This window comes from Bos javanicus, chromosome 6 (assembly GCF_032452875.1).
Source record: "Bos javanicus breed banteng chromosome 6, ARS-OSU_banteng_1.0, whole genome shotgun sequence".
NCBI lineage: Eukaryota > Metazoa > Chordata > Mammalia > Artiodactyla > Bovidae > Bos > Bos javanicus.
Window position 1 is genome coordinate 17842987 of NC_083873.1, and position 22979 is coordinate 17865965.

Below are 22979 nucleotides of genomic sequence, written 5' to 3' on the forward strand. Positions count from 1 at the left end.
GGCATCTCTGCCCCTCTTCTCCTTTTAGCTTATTTTGCATAAATTACTTACTGTCCATCAAAGATCCATCTTTATTTGTGCTCTGGATTCTCAGTCACAAGGACCTCCATCCATCAGTTACCCCCCCTCTCTCTCTCTGTTGGATCATTCTCATCAGCATACAATTTAGTTTCTCCTTTCTTTTTAAATTATCTTATTTTGATTCTGTACTATCCTTCAACTATATCCCATGTCTCTGCTCCTTTTTTTCAAGTCAAACATCTTAAGGGCTGTTCTCACATGCTCACTTCATTTGACTTCTAATTCAGTCTTTCCAAAAAACGTTTCTTGCATGCATATGTCAAAATGATATATCCTAATAGAGTCAAATAATCGTTTAAGGAATTTTAAAACAGAGAGCAAATCCTTAGTCATCTTCCCCTACTCCCCCAATTTCCTTCCCTGGAGGCAACTACTGAAGTCTTTTAGTGAATTTCCTTGGAATTCCCTTGAAACAATAGGTACATTGCTATTCTTGGTCTTTATGTTTTACACAATATCTATTATCCTCTCACTATGGAAAATGAGGATTTATCTCTCCTCTTCTATCACCATCACTCACTCACACACACACACACACACAAATTTTATCCCCTCGACCTCTTCAGCTAGTCATAGCGCAATTTTGTTAATATTTATGTTTATAGTTTACATTATTATGTCTACGTGTGATTTAGAGCTGACCCATGTAGTAAAACTATTATTAGTCTTCCTTTCCAGCATGATATTTTTCTTCTAGAGACAGTTTCTTTTTCTTTTTTTTGTTCTCTATTCTTTTTTTTAAGTGGATATATATGGTTTTATTTGAAAAAAATTTTTTTTGTCTTCTTAAAAAGAAAAATTCTCACATAAAAAAAGAGATAGTATAGAAATATGCTTTTTAAAAAAGAAGACTTCATAAGTGGCTCTAGCAGACACTTCTGGTGCCCATCTACATCCACTCAGCCCTTACTACTGTGGAGCAGGCTATTTTGACTTCCACCTGTGAACACACTGCCATCTCTTTCCGTAAGAGTTTTCTTTGGGACTAGTGTCCTCTCTCTTGAGGTGTACTGCAATCCAAAAGTACCAGAATGACTACTCCCTGGGAGCAGTCCTTAAGTAATGACTGAAGGGAGTTGTATAAATGCCCTAGCTCTCTCCCTCAGGTGATATACTCTGAAGGACAAGTTCAAAGTTCAGAACTCTGAAGTTCAAGTTCCGAGTTCCCTGCTGAAAATAAGCTCCAGTCTCCCACAATGAATGCTTGATAGCACACTCTTTATTGACTACCTTCTTGTTTCTGTATCCCTCCACCAATGGTGTTGCCTGGGATAACTTCCCAAATAAATGACTTGCACTTGAATCTGTCTTTCCATGCCTGCTTCTTAAAAAATCCAAACTAAAACAATAGTGCTGGGTATTTCCTGTTACATCACTTTTTAGGGTGCCTGATATCTGCTGTCTCAATTTTAGAGATGCTAAGACTGATAGGAGGCTACAGGTGGTGTCAGGCTCATGTCTCCATTATAAAGTTCCCTTGCCTACCTGTATTAGTCAGGGTTCTCCAGAGAAACAGAACCAGTAGGATAGACAGATAGATATTTATCATAAGGAACTGGCTCACCTGATCATGGATGGTTAGAAGTCCTAAGATCTGAGGTCAGTAAGCTGGAGCCCCAGGACAGCAGATGGTGCAGTTCCAGACCAAGTCCAAATGTCTGAGGAGGAGGAGAGCTGATGGTGTATATTCCAGCATGAAAAATAGCAAGCTCGAGACCCAAGAGCCAATGTTTCAGTTCAATTCTGAAGACAGGAAAAAGGCCAGCGTCTCAACTCAAGGAAGAAAGTCAGGAGGAGTTTCCTTTTAGTTGTAGAAGAAACATCATTTTGTTCTATTCAGGCCTTCAGCTGACTGGATGAGGATCACCCACATTAGGGAGGGCAACCTAGTTTACTGTCTTACTGATTAAAATGTTAATATCACTCAGAAACACAGACACACCCAGAATAATGTTTAACCAAGTATATGGGCACCCTTCGGCCCAGCCAAGTTGACACAAAATTAGCCATCACATTATCTTTCACCTAACACTTATATCAGTTACTAATGGTTACTGCCTGGTCATATCATTTACCTGGTCAGATGTTTAAAATGGTGATTTTTTAAAAAAAATGCCAGTATTCCTTCTGCATTTATTAGCCGAAATTCTATCCATACGAACTTTCCCTTCCTTATCAATTATTTTATTACCCTGAAATACAGTTTGTACAGAAAGGATGCAACAAATTTATCTTTTCTGATGACTTGGTTTTCTAAGGAGTTATCACTAATTTAATCCCAAACTCGGAGAAGGCAATGGCACGCCACTCCAGTACTCTTGCCTGGAAAATCCCATGGATGGAGGAGCCTGGTGGGCTGTAGTCCATGGGGTCGCTAAGAGTCGGACATGACTGAGCGACTTCACTTTCACTTTTCACTTTCATGCACTGGAGAAGGAAATGGCAACACACTCCAGTGTTCTTGCCTGGAGAATCCCAGGGACAGGGGAGCCTGATGGGCTGCCATCTATGGGGTCGCACAGAGTCGGACACGACTGAAGTGACTTAGCAGCAGTTTAGCAATCCCAAACTATGTCAGCTGTCTAAATTATTTTCAGTATGTCACTCCCATCGGATGCTCTATCAATTTCATCTTCCTAAACCGAGCTCTCCAAGGATTTTTTAACTTCATGAAGAAGCTTCTGGATGATTATCCTCTAGACCCCATAGCGGTCATCCCGGGATCTCCCTTCATTAGAATTCCCTCCAGCTGTTTCCTGTGTGGGAGCTCCTATTCTCTGAATGCTATGTTTTTCCTCATTCTATTTAAGTGAAGCATATTCCCCAGGTTTCTTTAAGAGAGGGTGTACGATAATTCCAAATTCTACGTTGGAAACATTTTTTCTTTTCTTCTTTTTTTTCTTCATGGAAATACTTTCTGTTTTAGAGCATTTGTTTTCTAGCTCTTGGTGTTTTTCTTGACAGCTTCAGTTTCTATTTTTTTCCTCTTGAGAAAAAAAATTCTGCATTAAAAGACTGTGGAGTCTGCTTTTTATCAACTGCTAAGTGTATGAGGGAGACAGCAGAGGTGGGGTGGGAGAGGCAGCCCTGCCAGCTCTGTAGGGCTGAGGAGCACCCCAGCCGTATTTCTCTCAGCCATTCATTGTGGGGAGAGCCAGCTTCAGTCCATTTTTACTCCTCATTCTTTGTTTGTGAACTCTCCTTCTCCTTGGAAGCTTGTAGGATTTCCAAACAACTTCAGAGCACTGGGGAACAGTGTTTGGAAATTTCACAGTGCTGTGCTTTGTGTGCTTGATGTTTATCCGTTTAGTTGGACATTCTGGGAAGCTCTGAAGTCCTTCAGTGACAGGAAATTTTGTTGAATAATTTTCTTGGTTATTTCCTCTGGTGAACTTTCTGTTTCTGCAACTCCTAACATTTGAATCTTAAATTTTCTAGACTGTTCTTTCAATATTTCTCATCTTTTGGGGTTTTTTTTTTTTTTTTTTTTTGCTCTGCATCTGAAAGATATCGACACCTTTCTTCCACTCCTGCTATCTTGTTTTTAATTTCCAGGAGCCCAATTTTGTTTCCTGAATACTTTTGGCATTGCCATTTCATTGGTAAATCTTTCAATATGTATCTCTAAAATTACTCCTTTAATGATAACAACACTTTTATCACAACAGAAAAAGTTAAGTCTTTAATATCAAGAGTCTAGGGACTCTTTAAATTTCCTGTGTTAAAAAAGATTTTTTTGTTTGAAGCAGTATTCAGGTAAGTTTATGTATTTCAATTGCTTATTTTTCATGTTATGTTTTAATGTTTAGTTCCTCCTTATTTATTTTTTCCAACCATTGACTTACTGAAGAGTCGGGTCATTTATGATGTAGAGTTTTCCACAGTTTGGACTCGACTGATTGTATTTATGCTGATTTTACATTTTCCTCTTTACTCTGCATTAACTATAAATTGATGTAACCTGAAGACTTTATTAGAATCAGAATTGACTTTCTTGGGGGTATTAATACTTTCAGGAAGCAAAAAAGTTCTAATGTTCTTTATTTTCATGATTTAGCAGCCATTGATGATCATTGTCTTTATTATTTCATTTAATGGTATAAAATGATATTACAAACTTATATTTCTTTCTGAATTTATTAGCTGTATGTCTACAAACAAAAAATTGCTCTCATCAGCTTTTTCATTACCTGACTTACAGTTAGTGCATGGTACAATTAGCAAATGCTTAATATTTTCCTTTTGTCAGTTTTCAAAATAATGAGTAGGTTTATTAGCATCTTCCAAGGATTACAGTGAGTTCTTTTTAGATTGTTATCATTATGAACATTTAGATTTGAACGTATTTGATTTGTTTCAATACATTATAGATTTTACCCCCCTTCAGTCCTCTGATTGTGTGATTTTATTTTTAATTATTTATTTTTGGCTGTGTTGGGTCTTTGTTGTTATGCAAGGCTTTCTTTAGTTGCATCGAGTGGCGGCTACGCTCCAGGTGTAGTGCGAAGGCTTCTTGCGGTGGTGGCTTCTTTTGTTGTGGAACATGGGCTCTAGGTGTCTGGGCTTCAGTAGATGTGGTGCATGGGCTTAGTTGCCCTGAGGCATATGCAATCTTCCTGGACCAGGGATCGAACCTGTGTCCTTGCACTGGAGGCAGATTCTTCACCACTGGACCACCAGGGAAGTCCCTAATTGGGTAATTTTGACAGAGGAAAGCTTCTTTTGTTTGGCTTCTGAGTCTTTTTTACATAATCATACTGGTTTTTTTTTTTTTTTTTTGACAATTCCTTGTTTTGGATTTGACAAGTTGTTTCAGGTTCATTTGCATGATGTCTGAAATAATAAATTTGAATTGATAGTATCAATGTAAACTTATGATACATTTTACCTGAAAAAGTCCATAAATATTGACTAACTCAGAAGCATTAAACACTCCTGGAAGCCTAGATTGTGATATCTAAAAAACATTTCCTTCTGAAAACCAGGAATCCTGGGTCTCCTTAGAGAAATGGCTGATTCCAGATGTGGTGTTGTGTTTTCATCTGAAGCTTGGGATCCTCTTCCAAACTCATTCTGTTATTGGCAGAGTTCAGAAATTCATTGAAATTAAGTTCTATGTACAGACTGTAAATGAAGAATCCCCAAGGAAAAAGCTATAAGGAACCATCGACAATTTGACGATCAAATTTTTAGAGACACTACTCTGATAGCAATGACAAGAACGGTGTGCATGGGCAGTAGAAGCACAAGATGCTTATCTACAGAGATTAGTTGTGATTCTTCCTGGATATGGGGAAGGCCTAACACAGGACAGTAGCAGTAGGGTAAATAAACAGGGGACTGGTTTGCTAACTATTAAGAATGTATGACTGTCAGCTTAACTGATGCCAACTTGGGCATGTACAAGTTCCATCCTTCCACTGACCCTACCCAGGACTGTACTCTGCAGTAAATCATTTTACTGTCATCAAGAGCTTTGTAGTTAATGGATACTATTTAATAATCATTAGGATCCAGTGGCTTCCCTGGTGGCTCCAATAGTAAAGAGACAGCCTGCAATGCAGAAGACCCGGGTTTGAAGATCCTGGGTCAGGAAGATCCCCTAAAGAAGGGAATGGCAACCAACTCCAGTATTCTTGCTTGGAGATCCCATGGACAGAGGAGCCTGGTGGGCTGCAGTCCATGGGGTTCCAAAGAGTTGGACACAACTGAGCGACTAACACTTTCACTTCAGGACCCAGTGGCCTCTATGCTGTCTTAGTCCCTGAACAATGATGAAGACCTTCGCTGACATTTTCCCAGAGCCCAGGAGACTAGTTAGCCATCTATAAATCTTGACTTAGGAATGCACTTCCTGTTTCTAAGCACTACTCCCATTCCCTTGGCTAACTATAAAACTGCCCCAATGGGCCCTCAGCAGCGTATGCAGTGCAACTGCAAATGCCTCTGGATCATAGTCCTTCTGATCCCATCCTGTAAGTTACTGAATAATAAACAATTCCGTTGATTACATGGACTTCCCTGGTGACTCAGACTGTAAAGAATCTGCCTGCAGAGCTGGAAACCAGTTCCATCCCTGGGTCTGGAAGATCCCCTGGAGAAGGGAATGGCAACCCACTCCAGTATTCTTGGCCTGGAGAATTCCATGGACAGAAAAGCCTGGTGGGCTACAGTTCATGGCGTTGCAAAGAGTCGGACAGGACTTAGCGACTTTCACTTTCGCTGACTACATGGAGCTGCCTGTCTCATTTTTTTCAGTTGCAAGATTTTTCATCTCCTTTTGTCCTCCAACAAAGAGGCAGTAACGTCAGGTCTTAGGGATTGGTGTGCGCTTGTAGGGGAGGGCACTGGGTTATAGGGAAGCGTGGCAAACAGCAACGGAAAAGCCCTGAGAGTGGTGGTTTAGTCGCTAAGTCGAGTCCGACTCTTGCGTCCCCAGGGACTGTAGCCCGCCAGGCTCCTCTGTCCACAGAGGTGGAAAGGAAGATAACTCCCAGAGGAAGCTCCCTCCACCCCCAGCCCATCCTCAGGTGAAGTAGCCACGGAATTCTCATGTGAGTTTGAAAATGTCCTCTACAGATGGGCATTCTACTTAGTGGTAACCAAGGGCTCTTCCTCAGCCTGGATTTCATTCCTCTAAGGATTTCATGAGAAGCTAATAAAATACATGCCCCTTTTTGACTTAGCCGGTGAGAAGTACCTGACAGAAATCTCTTCAAGAGATGTCTTCTAGTGGGGACGGAGGCACCTGTCAGAAACCAGAAGAGATGTTAACTACTGATGGTGTATTGACTTTTTTTTTTAAATTGTTGGGCAGAATTTGAAAACGAAGCGGAATGTGTGGACAATAAGCTGTTCAATCTTCTCTTTGAGATGCTGGAAAATTCCTTTTTATATGTGCCCAAGCCGAGATGAGCACAGATTTGGAAGATAGGAAACTGGTGACCGGGCTTATGGAGGAAAAGACAGGGGCGGGAGACCACGTCAACGTCTTCTTTCCAGTAAACAGCAACAGGGAGCCAAAACCTCCAAGAGCTGGGAGGCTGGTACCTTGTCTCTAGGTGGAGGCTTGGGACCGGGTTCCAGCCTCCACGCATGCGCAGCGCAAGGTGCGAGCCGGGGAGGGACTGGGGAAGTTCCACGACTACCTTCTCAGGCTCCGCCCCTTCTCAGAATGAAGGGGGAGGAGCGTCGTGCGCGCTCGCGTCGGTGCGCGCCCTGAAGCCCGCCCCCAACTCCTGCCTCTGGTCGTTCCACCCCACACACCTCTGCCCCGGACCCATTTCGGAGGCGCGGCCGACGCGGCGCGTAGTCAGAGCCACGAGCACGAGCCCGTGCGTACGACAGCGCGTGTCAGCTCCGTCGCGAGGAGGCCCCGCCTTCCCGCCCCGCCCCCGCCGGCCTCAGCTCCTCTGGCTTCGCTCCCAGCGCTGAGAATCCCGGTATCCGCGCGCGCTGTGTAGCCATGGAGGTCCCCGGTAGCCTGTGCAAGAAAGTCAAACTGAGCAATAACGCGCAGAACTGGGTGAGTCGAAGCAGATGTGCGGAGGAGGTTCTGAGAGGCTCCGGCTGCAGATCCATTTGGAGCCACTGTCCGCTCCTTCTGCATCCTGCTTGGAGAATCGGGGAGGGTACCCGAGGCCGCGGCGCCTTCCAGCAGGGGCGGTGGGTGGTGCCTGGTGGCGTGGCGTGGCGTCGCTGGGGCGGGGGTCTCGGGCTGGGCTCTGCAGGCAGTCGGAACCACGGCCCGTGGGAAGAACGCCCGCTTCTCCAGCTCCACGGCTCGGATGACACCTCGAGGACTATCTTTCGGGAGTGAGCTGGCGGCTGCTGAAACCTCCGGCGAGGGGAAGCTGCCCGCATCCCTTCCAGTGGCCTGAAGATCTGCAGAGGAAGCAGAGGCCGGCGCCTTTGGTGCATTCCTGATTTTTCTTGGCTCTGCCAGTGCAGTTAGCCCAGGTTTGGGTCCATCTCCATGTCTTTCCAGTTCTGACTTACAACATGAAGGGAGAGTACCCAACAATGTGGCCATTCATGAGCTGAGACTGCCCTGAACTGAGGTTCTTTGTGACTCGGTGTTAAATTGGAATATTTGACAAATAACATGGAAACTAAAATGTAGGGGGAAACTAATGGTTTATAACGTTTAGCAAGGACTGCCAGTTGGCTTTGATGGGGAAATGTTCTTCCTCAGAAGGTTGCTTCCTTCCTTAATTATTCTTGCTAAGAAACTGCCATAAGCTAAGCTTTTGTAAGTGAGGTGGGAGTAGGGTGGGGGAGGTGTTGCCCAACTCTGGAGGCCGGAAAGGCCTTGGTTTTAAGTCTGGATGGAAAATTTTTTTCACAGTACAGCAAGATCTTGAGGTTTAAATTCAGCCTTGTAAGTCATCATTACCGTTGGTGAATCGAAGGGAAAAAAAAGCCATTTCAGACAAGTGTTCATTTCAAGTCATTAATTTACCATTTCTGAGGTTACCAAGGATTCTCACCCCGATTCCTTTCTCCTTCTAAGTTACTTCACTCTTCCTTTAGGTGATAAGGAGGGAGAGGAGATAAAAGGTAAATTCGAACATTGAGAAGGAGCCCTGGACTACCAGTCTGGTCTCTGTTTCCAACTTTGCCCTTTAGTAGTTGTTTGATCCTGAGTGAAAACACTCGACTTCTTGAAACGTCAGCTGACTTAAAGATATAATAGCCTAGTAAAGAAGGTAATGATTTGGAAAGGTCAGTGATACCACTGCTATGCAATTATTGATATTGCTCCTGTTACTCTGAGGTATTTCCTGGTTAGGGACAAAGGGTTGGTTAAATTAGAGTATTTACAGGTTATTTCAGCTACACCGTCTGTAACTCATTTACTGTTCCACTTGCCAAAAAGTGCATGTGCTTTGTAGAAGTCCTCAGAGAAGATGAGAAATGAGGAACTCGGTGCTTGCCTTCCAGCTGGTCATGGCCTGGTTGGGGTTGTAGTTGGCATTTGCTGGGTGATGAATATATCATTACAGGCCCAGTTATTTTATCACAATTTAGAGGAGAGATTAGTTTAGTCTGGATGTTTTGGAGAGGATTTATGGAAGAGAGGCTTTCCCTGGTGGCTCAGACAGTAATCCGCCTGCAATGAGGGAGACCTGGGTTGGGAAGATCCCCTGGAGAAGGGAATGACTACCCACCCATTTCATGGACACAGGAGCCTGGCAGACTACAGTCCATGGGGTTGCAAAGAGTTGGACAGAACTGAGCAACTTTCACTTTTGTGGAGAAGTATGCTTAGGTTTTTGAGGTAGAGGGAAGCTGTATGACTAAGGTCTAGGAACAAAAATAATTTATATTATTTATTGTAATATTATAACTACTATAAATAATAATAACAATTGTTATTTACTCTAGGAACAATGAAGAGACCTGTTAATATACTCTGGAGGGCTTTTGTTGACTGGAGATAAGATTAAATAAGCACTCTGGGGCTATGCTATATAGTTGTTAATGTTTGGCTGCTGAGTTGAGACTAGATTCTGTGAGAGATTTTTGATGAAGCTAGAATTTTTAATTTTATGGCCTTGTAAATCTTTCTTTGCCCCAATAGGGAACACCCATCATCTTTCCCTCTCATATACATCACCTGATAGCCACATGTGTAGAGAATGCACACACCTTTCCAGTTCCCAACACATGATGAAATTGGTATTCCAGAGGGACTGGTCTGCTGAAGAAATTAGATGCTGTTAGAGCCCACATGCGGAGAAGGCAATGGCACCCCACTCCAGTACTCTTGCCTGGAAAATCCCATGGATGGAGGAGCCTGGAAGGCTGCAGTCCATGAGGTCGCTGAGTGTCGGACACGACTGAGCGACTTCCCTTTCACGTTTCACTTTCATGCATTGGAGAAGGAAATGGCAACCCACTCCAGTGTTCTTGCCTGGAGAATCCCAGGGACGGGGGAGCCTGGTGGGCTGCCGTCTATGGGGTCGTACAGAGTCGGACATGACTGAAGCGACTTAGCAGCAGCAGAGCCCACATGTAGAAAGAAGTCCTGGCGAACAGACAGGTTTATGCTGCTGCTCCTGCTGCTGTGAGTATCATGAGAGACAGTGGTTTAAAGCAAGGATCCTGGAACTGACTGCCTGGACTTGATCCTGGGTTTCACAGTTTACTCATTGTGTAACCTGTGGCTAGTCACTTAATTTCTGTGCCTCTACTTTGCTCCTCTAGAAAGTGGGAGTGATAGTCTCACAGGGATATTGTGAAAATTAAAGGAGTTAATGTGTGAAAAATGCTTAGGACAATGTTTGGCATATAGCATTATATGTCTGTTAGCCGTTACTGCCTTAGTGTTACGTGTGTTAGCGCTTTATTCTCTTTATTCCAATTGTTGTTCAGTTGCCCAGTCGTGTCTGACTCTTTGTGACTCTGTGAACTGCAGCAAGCTTCCCTGTCCTTCACCATCTCCCAGAGTTTGCTCAAACTCATTGATGTCCATTGAGCTGGAGATGCCATTCAACCATCTGATCCTCTGCCACCACCTTCTCCTTTTGCCTTCAATCTTTCCCAGCATCAGAGTCTTTTCCAATGAGTAGGTTCTTCGCATCAGGTGGCCAAAGTATTGGAGCTTCAGCATCAGTCTTTCCAATGTATATTCAGGGTTGATTTCCTTTAGGATTGACTGGTTTGATCGCCTTGCTCTCTCAAGAGTCTTCTCCAACACCACAGTTCAAAAGCATCAATTCTTCAGTGCTCAGCCTTCTTTATGGTTCAACTCTCACATCTGTACATGACTGCTGGAAAAACCATAGCTTTGACTATATGGACCTTTGTTGGCAAAGTCTTGTCTCTGCTTTTTAATATGCTGTCTAGCTTTGTCATAGCTTTTCTTCCAAGAAGCAGGTGTCTTTTAATTTCATGGCTGCAGTCACCATCTGCAGTGATTTTGGAGCCCAAGAAAATACCAGTTAGTGTCTCCATTTTATTGGTGAAGAAGCTGAGGCACAGATATCATAGAGGTTGTAAGAGGTGGACCCAGTATTAAGCATGCTGCACAGGTCTTCCCTGGTGGCTCAGATGGTAAAGCGTCTGCCTACAATGAGGGAGACCCAGGTTCGATCCCTGGGTCAGGAAGATCCCCTGGAGAAGGAAATGGCAACCTACTCCAGTACTCTTGCCTGAAAAATGCCATGGACGGAGGAGCCTGGTGGGCTGCAGTCCATGGGGTCGCTAAGAGTCGGACACGACTGAGCGACTTCACTTTACTTTCTGTAAGGGACAGGCATTCTTAGTAGAGATAGTCTGTAGAACAAGGCGATGTGTGTGCTCAGTTGCTCCATTTTGTCCAATTCTTTGCAACCCCATGGACTGTAACCTGCCAGGTTCCTCTGTCCATGGGATTTTCCTGGCAAGAGTACTGGAGTGGGGTGCCATTTCTTTCTCCAGGGAATCTTCCTGACCCAGGGATTGAACGTGCTTCTCCTTCATTGGCAGACAGGTACTTTACCACTGAGCCATCAGGGAAGCCCATAGCTAAAGTACTGTCATCTCAGCATAAAAATGAGTTCAGTACTGTCATAATCAATACAAAATTATTACGAAATATGCACAAGTATATATTTTACACTTAGCACACATCTCAGTTCAGACTAACCACATTTTAAAACCTCCATAGGAACATGTAGATAGCCAGTAGGAATCGAGTTAGGTGAAGGTTGGAAATAAAGATTTGCTGGTTAAATTTGAGTTAGAGAATTTAGAGAGAAGGGCGGTATCTTCATGTACCTACAAAAATAGTAAAGAAAATAAAAAATGCAGAGGGCCCTGTTAGCCTCCTCTTATCTCAGTCTGACAAAACATCAGATGTAATGAATATCATTCCCCATCTGCTTGAACCTTTCTCTGTTGGGATTGGTTTTCATCTGCCTTTGGAAAACACTTCAAAGCGTGTGTTAGTTGGCCCTCGGTTCAGACCCAGGGGTCACTCACCCATTTTGTAGACTCACGTTGGCCCAGATCCTTTGTTCGAGCCTGCTTTATGGTAGAGTTGGACCCTTGCTCCCCGCAGATTAGTCTGGGATCTAGCGCACTGGAAGCGCGTTCAGTCTCGTTCTGGTCTGCCGTTCCAGTCCCCTGTCTCCTCCGCTCCCCAGATTCCTACGACTCCATATGTCCAGCGCCAGTTTTCTTTCTATACCTTACATTCTCAGGGTTTTACACAAGCTTTTCCTTCTGCCCTAATGCCTGTTGACCTGTGGAAATCTTCAGAGCCTCAGACGCCTTTACCAAAACAGTGTGGCCCTCCTGTGTCCACACACTCTAGCGTGTAGGATGAATTGTTTCTGCACCTCCGTATTACATATTACGTTGCACTCTGCTGTTACCATGTAATCATATTTCATTACAGAGGTTTTGTGTGTACACTGAGTTTCTGCTGATATAACAGAATTGGGATAAAGGTTAGGGTGCAGAGTTAGCTAGGGTACTTCTGATATTAAAAGGCTTAGATAATTTACTAGTAACTTAGCACAGCTTATATAAGAGAGTAAGCTCCATATGAGGTAGGATTCAAATTACAGTTTTGTCACTTACTATCTGTGTAATCTTGGGCATGTTACCTAACTTCTCTGTGTCTCAATGTCTTCAAATGTAACAATGTGGATAATAAAACCTAGCTTGTAGTGGAGCTAACAGGGCATACCTCATAGGGTCATAGCAAGGTTTAAATCAGTTAATACATTTAAAGCTCTATAGCTGCTGCTTTAAATGGGCCTTCTTATTTATTTAAGGCGTTAAATTTAAGGTGTTCTTATTTATTAAGTCATCAAATATTTACCACCTGGTTGGTGTATGCCTTTGTCCTAGGTGCTGGAGATGCAGTCATAAAAAGACAGACAGGGCCCGGCTCTCATGCATATTGCATTCTACCTGGGAGAGAGTTAATAATAAAAAAGCAAATAAGTGAATGAGATACTTTTCCCTTTTATCAGTTCTCCTTCTCTGAGCAGTATGTCCCTCATACTGTTCAAAGCCTTTCATAGAAGGCCAACAGCTCGTTCTGGATTTGAAGGAAGAGTGAGGTGATACAAAAGTGAAATAAGCATGCAGAAGTGGAACAGTATGGCATCTGAAAAACCATACATTCCTCCTTCAGAGCATGGACCTGGCTGAGGGCAGGGGCGGGTATTGAGCCGGAAGGTAGGGAGCCACTGCTGGAAAAGTTGCCTAAAGGAGAAGGAAAGCTGGACTTCTGCCAAGAGTGTGCTCCTTTGTTGACTGACCACAAGCACAGGAAGGATGGCAGGATCTAGATCTGCACTGTCCAGTATGGTAGCCACTAGTCACCTGTGGCAACTTAAATTTAGTTCAAATGAAAAATTCTGTGTTTCAGGCGCTACATTTTCATAGGAAGCTTGTGGCCACTGTTTCGGACCATGCAGTATGGAACATTTTTATCATCTCAGAAAGTTCTATGGGATAGAGCAGGTCTAGATAATAACTCTGGGATGGCTACTGACATTTTTTTCCTACTTATTTGTGTATTTGTTTTTACTTTCTTCCTTGGGGAAGGAAATTTTGAGAGATGGTGGCAACTTTGGAATCATGGTTTTGGACAGTTCTGCTGTTCAGGGTACCCAGCTGTCAGTTAGCCTCCCCTTAACACAGTGACTTCTCTAAAGTTGGAATGTGACATAAGCTTCCCCAGCTTGGCTCTGCTATATTGACCTTTAAGAAATAGTTTTCTTCTTCAGTGATTCTCAACCAGGTAAAGATTTGCCACTCCCAGTGGGTGTTTGGTAATATCTGGAGACATTTTTTGTTGTTACATTTATGTGTCTATGTGGACAGGGTTGCTTCTGACATGTGTTGGGCAGAGGCCAGAGATGCTGCTAAAAAAATCCTACAGTACAAAGAACAGCCCCCTCAACAAAGAATTATCACCAGCGCCAGAGTCCAAAAGTCTTAATGTTGAAGTTGAGAAACCCTTTTCTATGCTTTGAGTAAGAAAAAGGGGAAGTAAATTATGTAACTCCGAAATGCAAAACTAGTCATTTAAAACAAAGTCCAGCTGATGCTAGCATTTTTTCATCCACCTGCCTGGATGTTCCTGTCTTTTGCTCTGAGATGAGTCAATTACCTGTAGCATACTGACAGCAAAACCATACAATCCACCACTGAATTGTTTTGAAACATATTACTGAGTAATTAGTTCACATGGAGAGGCTGTATCTTTTGTTTTTGTTTCTGTTTTTGGCATTCACCTAAGTGGTAATTTTTTTCTATGAAATTTCCTTTCCCAAGGACACAGTCCTCTACTAAGTATGTTTTAACTGGATAAAACTAGTGGAAAGATCGGACACTATATAGAAATCTGGTGAGATGACTGCAGCCATTGTTCTTCTCTCTAGTTTCTCTGATGCTTGCATCCTTGCCCTCTTTCTCTCTCGTGTGTTTAGAAGAGTTCAGTTCATTGCTCTGTAGTATATTCACAGTTTTACAGCCATCACTAACCAATATCTAGTTTTAGAATATTTGTATCACCCCCACAGGAGACCCTGTGGCCATTAGCAGTCATCCTCTACCTTCTTCCTTCCCCCTCTGTATCCCCTGACAACCAATAATCTACTGTTGTGTCCCTGGATTTCCCTGTTCTAGACTTTCCTCTGAATGAAATCATACAATGTATCACCTTTAGTGTCTGACTTCTTTAACTTAGAATAATGTTTTCAAGGTTCATCTCTAGTGTAGCGCTTGTGGATACTTTGTTCCTTTATGTGATGATATAGTGGTATGCTTTATGGATGTATCACATTTCGCTTAACCCTTCATTAGCAGATGAACATTTGAGTTTCTTCTACTCTAGTTAGTATGAATGATGCTCCTGTGAACATTCATGCACAGGTTTTCATGTGTACTCTTAGATGGTTTGAGGTAGACCTTAGTATATTTTTGGCTGCCCAGCCTCTAAATCCTCTTCGTGTACGTAGGGAATGCCCCAGTGTCACTGATGGGAGGCAGGGGCCTGTCACATTATAAAGGTTTCTTTATCTGTTTATTGTTTGTGTCCTTCCCTGAAATGTTCTTGATCATTTTTCTCCCATATCTAGGAGGGAGCAATCAACAAATAATGAATGAACCAACAGGTAGGTAATCTCAGACTCATTTCTGTTTTTTAGGAATCTCTTATGGCTGGGCTTCCCAATTAGAGGTCACCCAAGGGCCATTCCCGGAGAAGGCGATGGCACCCCACTCCAGTACTCTTGCTTGGAAAATCCCATGGATGGAGGAGCCTGGTGGGCTGCAGTCCATGGGGTTGCTGAGAGTCGGACACGACTGAGCGACTTCACTTTCGCTTCTCACTTTCATTCATTGGAGAAAGAAATGGCAACCCACTCCAGTGTTCTTGCCTGGAGAATCCCAGGGACAGAGGAGCCTGGTGGGCTGCCGTCTGTGGGGTCCCACAGAGTCAGACACGACTGAAGCGACTTAGCAGCAGTAGCCTCAGCAAGGGCCATTCCATTAAAAAATATCCATTAAGTCAATATTTAAATGTTCTTTCATCTGTAAAACAGAATAGTTGGCAAGCCATAATGTACATGCAGAGTGCATGCGTGACAATCAGTGATCAAATAAACATGCCAGTTTCTTCGCTCTGATTCAAGAGATCTGGGATATGGCCAGAGATTCACTTTCTGACAAGCAGCCAGCTCTCTGCCAGTTTTGCTGTGCACCATGCTTTGAGACAGCAAGGTTTTAAGTGTAGCCTTTACAAGTTGTTTTCTTAACCTCCAGGAACGTATGAGCTTCACTTTTGCTGTTTGTGTTTGGCTTGTTAGTGTTCCAAAGGTTAATTTCAGTCATCAGCAACTCTGTGAACTAAAGCTTTTTTCTCATTGTGCTCTTCAGTTTGTCCACATGGTACTCCACCGTCTCTCCGGTTTATTCACTGTACGTTGGGATGTAGAGCAAATGTGCCTGTGCCCATTGCAGGTATTCCCTTTTGAGGAATACACAGTTTGGCAGTCAGTTTAAGATGGATGGTGGGATGTGATAGATGTTGAAGTCTAGAATTACTCCTGTTATTTGGTATATGCTTTGTGCCTTTGCAAATTCGACTTAAAAATGCAGAGATCCTCATAAAATCGGAATAAACTCACAAACCTTGAAATTCTCTAAATATCATCATGGGAGACGTTAGTTTGTTCCTTAGGGAGGTGGATAGAATAACAAAACATCCCATGTGGAAGTTGTTGCTTTGTTGTTGTTTTAGTTGGTAAAATTCTTCTCCTGTTTCATGGACTGTAGCTCTGCCAGGCTCCTCTGTCCATGGCAAATTAAGGTGGGTCAAAAAAGGGGCACAGGGTCAGTTGTGTGGCTGTTGAGGACAGCAGCAGAAGGTGTAGAAGATATATGCCACAAATATGAGCGGCCACCTGACATTAATTAACCTGTTAATAAGCCTGGTAGTCATTTAGTCCCAATCGAGTCCTTTAGTCTCAATCAGAGAAAGAGAAGGAATTCTCATGAAATGAATTGTCCCAGTCCTGCTGTTCTTAAAACCTGTGACTGTCAGTTATCAGTTCATTTGCAAGTTATACAGAGAACACAAATCACACTTTAAATGCCTTATATCTGACTTTTACTGAGTGGAGACTAGGCTCAAGAAAAGAGGTTGGGGGTTGTGAAAAACACAAAGAATCTGTAACTCTTCCTGCTTGACCAACCAACTCTCCCGAGAAAGTAAAAACTATATACAAAGAGACCCCTAAAAGTATAAAACAACAAACAAATCCTATGGGCAGTAAATGTTATAGTGACTAACTGATTGTACATGCACCAAGCCAAATATTACTTCAAACCACCCAGAGTGTTGGGAAAAAATTAGCCTGACTTTGCTGTTCTGTGGCTAGAAACTGGGCCATTGAAGACTCTGAGAACAGGAGTGGAGAGTTGGAAGGAAATAACTCACTCCTGGCCCTTAGTCACTAATGTCAAGTTTTCCCAGCAGAATTATAGGCAGGATTTGGTTAGAGTGGGATGGAAAAGGAAAAGAAGGGAAGTGGCCCTAGTGGTATGTTTTAATATAGCAAAGCAAAACTTAATTAAATGGACACTTGATGATTCCTTCTGGTGAACCATTGTTTTACAAGAAATTGAAGTCTCTGTGCTGTATTTAGGAAAGGTTGTGATACATGGGATGTCTCAGATTTGTTCATGGAAACCTAATCGGATAGTTTTTAAATATTGGCAGTTTACTATCTACAGGAATAAATGAGTGAACAAACTTTTCTAATCTACGCTTGACCTACATGTTTTTTCAGACTTGACTCCAATCCATTCCTTACATGAAGGCTCAATTTTCTCAGTATTTTGGGTTACTAGTTCAGCAGAAGCCAAGAAAAACAATAACTTTGTAGTAATCAGAATGTTATTCAACTGTATATTGTTTACTTTATTGTAAATACTGGTGAACAGTGGTCAATAAATAGTTTTATATTCCTTTAAAAAAAAAAAAAAAGAAGTGGCCTTTAGATTTTTAGTAAAATTCAGGCATCTACCTACCATCTTGCAATTCTAATAGATTTAAAAAATGTTCTTTGGTTTATTCCGAAAAACTGGGCATTAGGAGATTGTGGCAAATCTTTTTGGAGGTTTGTTTTTTAATATGAAAAGTATCAAACATCCATAAACAGTAAGCCTCCTTGTACCCAGGCTGCCATATTGGCTGCCAGAATTTTTTGAAACATAGGAGGCAAGAGGCCTGGAGGGAGCATACTTTCCTAGTGATTAAAACAATCTTTTATCCTGTATCTTCTGTCAGCCATATCCTCTGCAGTTTATAGCTTCTCAGTTTTTTGTTTTTGTTTGTTTTACATTCTACTCAGTTTAAAAAGAAAAGCAGAAGGTATTTTATGGTGCCAAAATGAATTAAAATTCATTAGATACAGGTTTCTTCTTGCCCTAAAGCAAAGTAACTTGGAAAAACATCCCCAAACCAGATGACCAAGTGGAACAGGTTTTGCAAGTGTAGCCAGCTGACGTGTGTAGACAGCACCTTCCTGGTGCCGCCCCCCACCACCCGTTCCTGTTGTGTCCCCTCTCAGCAGACTCGGCTTCTGTCTCCTCCCAGGCTGCCTGGCTGGGAGCTGAAACTGGACACTTCAGGAAAGAGGTGCCATTGCTTGCCAAGAGATGCAGATGTCTGTCTGATACCCCGTGTTTTGTTTAAAATCCTGGAAATGCAGAGCCGGAAAGTTAGGTCTGCCTCCTCAGTTTAATGGAAATGAAATGGGAGACCCCTATTAGCATTCTTCGTGATTATTGGAAGACAATCTGTTAATGAGATGGTTAGTGGGGGAGGGGTCCTTTTGGCTCCTGAGGATCCCGCCCACTCCCAAGGGCAATGGGTGACGGACAGTAAGAGGCAGATGGACAGAGGTGCTTTCTCCTGTAGCCCCGGCAGTTGTGCAGGGAGATGAGGAAAGATTCTGAACCTCCAGCACTTCTTTCGGCTAGCCAGTTTTAGATAAGAATACATCTGGAAGTTGAAGATCTCGATGGAAAAACAGTCCTGTTTTGAAGTCCATGTGTGTATACCTGGGAGGGTGTTTGTTCCCCGTTTTGATGACCTCTGTCTCTGACTGTTTCATGCGTCAACATGAGCCACTCGTGTGGCTGTGGAAGCACACAGTCATGGCCGCTGCTCTGGCTTTAAATGACTTCAGATGCTTTGTTCCGGCTCCCCGGCAGTCATTCTGGAGCTCCCCGTTACTTCTTGCTTTTCTCTACGCTTGCTGTTCCCCATCTGGAAGGGGCTTCCCTCAGAGGTCCTCAGAGACCTTCAGTGCCTTATTCTGGCTGAAGCCTTCCCTGGCCACCCTGTCTAAACATCACCCTTCCTCTGATACTTCTTCTCATTTTTGGCTTTATTTACATTCCCCTCCTGTTTGATACTATTTCTAATTTACATACTTTCCATATTTATCTTGGTGTATTTGCCCTCCTCTGTTTTTCCAGTGGGTTCTCAAACTTGAATTGGCATTGGAGTCACTTGAAGGCTTTAGAATGACGATCGTTGGGCTTCATCCGAAAGTTTCTGACTTAGTTTGCCTGGGATCGGTTCTGGTAATTTGCATTTCTGGCATTTCCCAGGCATGCTTGTTCAGTCACTCAGTGGTGTCCGACTCTTTTCGAGCCCATGGACTGTAACCTGTCAGACTCCACTGTCCATGGAATTTTCCAGACAAGAAGACTGGAGTGAGTTGCCATTTCCTCCTCTAGGGGATATTCCAGACCTAGAGATCGAACCTGTGTCTCCTGACTTGGCAGGTGGATTCTTCACCAGCATTTCCCAGGAGATGCCAACGCTGCTGATTAGGGACCAGGCTTTGAGAACTCCTGCCTTGGCAGGGAGGATTAGAAAGGCCTCAGGAGGACAGTGATTTTATAGGTATTTTCATCAGAAGCTAGAAGAATATCAGGCATGTAGTGTGCCTTCAGTAAATGTCTTTGAATGAATGATGAATAAAACTGTGTTGAAGAGCTATACGAAGTATCAGATACAGACACCCAATTAAAAGAATGCTGACACTTATTTTACAAAGGCATAACTTGTTGGAAAGACCCTATAATTATATTTTTGCTCCATGGGAGGGCAAAACAGAACCTATATGATTCATTTTTTTCAATTTTAGAAAACAACTTTATTGAGATAAATTTGCCTGCCATTCAGTTTACCCGCTTAAAATGTACAATTTGTAAATACACGCTGTTTAGTATATTTACAGACTTGTGCAACCATCGGCACAGTCAGTTTTAGAGCATTTTAACCACCCTAGGAAAGAACCCTGTTCCCATTAGAAGGCACTTAACATCCCAGTCTGAGGCTGTCACTAATCTACTTTCTATTCCTCTAAATTTTCCTGTTCTGGATGGTTGACATATTAACAAATGGAATTATGCAATATGTGGCTTTTGTTACCAGCATCTTTCACTTAGTATAATGTTTTTGAGGTTTGTCCATATTGTAGGATGTATCAGTACTTCATTCTTTTTTATTAGCAAATAATATTTCCTTATATGGATATACCATACAATTAAAAAAAAAAACATTTTGTTTAATTATTGTGATGCACAGTGGGGTTGTTTGACCCGTTGGCTTTTGTGAATCATGCTGTTAGAGCATATATGTACAAGTTTCATGTGGACTTGTGTTCGCTTCTCGTGAGTATGAATCTGGGAGTGGGAATCATTTGGTGATCATATGTAATGTTTTGTAGACTTGCTCTTTTCCAAAGTGGCTGTACGTTTCCATCAGTGAACGTATGTGGATTCCAGTTTCCCCATAACTTCACTTGTTATTGCGTGTCTTTTTAAAAATAATTTTATTTTACTTACTTATTTTTGATTGTGCCACATCTTCGTTGCTTATGGGCTTTTTTCTAGTTGTGGCGACCTGGGGCCATTCTTCGATGCCATGCATGGGCTTCTCGTTGCAGTGACTTCTCTTGTTGCCGAGCATGGCTCTAAGGCACACAGGCGTCAGTATTTGTGGCGCACGGGCTTAGTTGCTCTGCAGCACGTGGGATCTTCCTGGACCAGGGATCGAACCTGTGACTCCTGCATTGGCAGGTGGATTCTTTACCACTGAGCCACCAGGGCAGCCCCCTTGCCTGTCTTTTTGATTATAGCCATCCTAGTGGGTGTGCAGTGGTATCTCATTGTGGTTTTGATTTTAATTTCTTGGATGGCTAATGTGCTAGAACATCTTTTAACGTGCTTATTTGCCATTTGTGTTTGTTCTTTGGAGAAATGTCTATTAAGATCCTTTGAAACCTATGTAATTTTATACCCTTTTTGTTTAAGAAGAAAAAAATTTGAGAGAACAACAGTTGCATTCCATTTTTTTTTTTTTATCATTACCCATTTCGTGATACCTGCAGACATCCCTTCCACACCTCATTCAGGAATCTGCTCAGATGCTACCTACTCAAGAGGCTTTTCCTGATGATCCTGTTTAAAGAAGCAGTCACCCCCTATCTCTCTTTCCAGTTTTATCCTGTTTTCAGAGAGCACTTGTCACTCTCTGATTTAATAATTAAGTTTTAATGGTCTGTCTCCCAGTGGAATATTAGCTCAATGAGGGTAGGGAACCTGTTTTGTTCACTTGGTGTACAAGTATGGCCTCAGGAATCACTGGTTGAATGAATGAATAAATGAATGAATGAGTGAGAAGACAGGGCTCTGGAGTCCACCATTCAGAATTTATGGGAACTGGGGCAGGTTATTTAACTTTTCTCAGGTTTAACACCTTAATCTGGAGAACCATCGTAGTAGGACTTTCTGCATCTTTGGGGAGCTGTGCAGACTAAATCAGAGAAGGCAATGGCACCCCACTCTAGTACTCTTGCCTGGAAAATCCCATGGATGGAGGAGCGTGGTAGGCTGCAGACCATGGGGTTGCTAAGAGTTGGAAACGACTGAGCAACTTCACTTTCACTTTTCACTTTCATGCATTGGAGGAGGAAATGGCAACCCACTCCAGTGTTCTTGCCTGGAGAATCCAGGGACGGGAGAGCCTGGTGGGCTGCCGTCTATGGGGTCGCACAGAGTCAGACAGGACTGAAGCAGCTTAGCAGCAGCAGCAGACTGAATCAATTGGTGTATGTAAAGAACTGGACACCGTGCCAGGTACTCTAAAGAAAGGAAAAGCTGTTAGTATTCATCTTTTTTCCTTGCTTTTGTCATGTTACATAGGGCAGTTACTGTATGTTTGCAAGGAATATATGTTTACCTTTTAAGGAACTCAAGTAGACCAAAATTCTTTCTTTTTTCCCCCCTTTTTTCCAGGGGATGCAGAGAGCAACTAATGTCACCTATCAAGCCCACCATGTCAGCAGAAACAAGAGAGGACAAGTGGTGGGGACCAGAGGCGGCTTTCGTGGTTGTACAGTTTGGCTAACAGGTATGGTCCAGAGAGTTCAACCAGTTTTTCAAAAACAGTGTTTATTATAGACAGCCTTGACCTGGGAATAAGCATATTTAAATTTTTGAGTCCTGTTGTATCTGGAGCATCATAATATAGCTACTCAGCAATAACGTATTTTCTTTTGCTAATTCCTCTTGTTCTTTGTAAAATTGCTGTTAAACGGGAAAAATCAGAATGCATCTTAGAATTACTTTACATTCTGTTAACTTCTGCATGCAAATAAGAACTGGATTCTGCCTTCAAGATGCTAATAATGTAGACCATATGAGGAGAAAGAATGAGCGATGAAGAATTTCACATTTTCTCTCACTCTTCTTCTGCTTTGGCCTCTGATTGAGTCTTGTGTTGATTTTTCTAGAGTCTGTCTTGGAGAGGGTAAATTGATCCAGGTTTTGGAGGTAGTTTTAAAAATGATGGATCTTTTCACTTTTAGGAGTTTGATTTAAAATTTTGGTGCATCTTCCCAGTTTACCCATGTTGGAGGACAGAGGGAATGAAGAGTGCTTACTGAATTGAGAAGGTATCTTGAGACTGAATAATAAGGCAGGCAGTTCCATTAATCAATGGAATAGTTTATTGTAGGGTAACCTACTCACTGGGTGGGATCTGGCAGTGATCTGGAAGCTTTCTCAGCTGCACCCTGCACTGCCGAGGGACCCCCTGGGACAATTTAATAGTTAACCTAGGGCATGGGAGTACGTGCTTGGACATAGGAAGTGCATTCTTAAGTCAATATTTATGAATGGATAACTAGTCTTCCGGGTACCAGGAGTATGTTAGCTAAGGTCTTCACCATTGTTGGGAATTAACAGAGCATAGAGGCATCCTGGACCTAATGATCTTTGAACAGTATCTATTAACTGCAAATTCTTGATGACAGAGAAGTGAAATTTAGTCCTGAGTAGGGTCAGTGGAAGGACAGGAGGAACTG

General features: G+C 42.7%; 1 protein-coding gene across 2 annotated transcripts in view; it reads left to right on the plus strand.

The window, feature by feature from the left end:
• The first annotated feature begins 6903 nt into the window (after nt 1-6903).
• Nucleotides 6904-22979, plus strand: part of PAPSS1 (3'-phosphoadenosine 5'-phosphosulfate synthase 1) — a 112414-nt gene continuing 96338 nt past the window's right edge. Inside the window, exons 1-2 of one of the 2 annotated variants that reach the window (XM_061419443.1) lie at nt 6904-7606; nt 21910-22024. In XM_061419443.1, the coding sequence (XP_061275427.1) occupies nt 7547-7606; nt 21910-22024 (175 nt within the window). In that variant the 5' untranslated portion in view covers nt 6904-7546. Of the gene's footprint in view, nt 7607-7790; nt 8041-21909; nt 22025-22979 lie in introns of those variants that run through there. The other variant, XM_061419444.1, reaches the window with a different exon arrangement.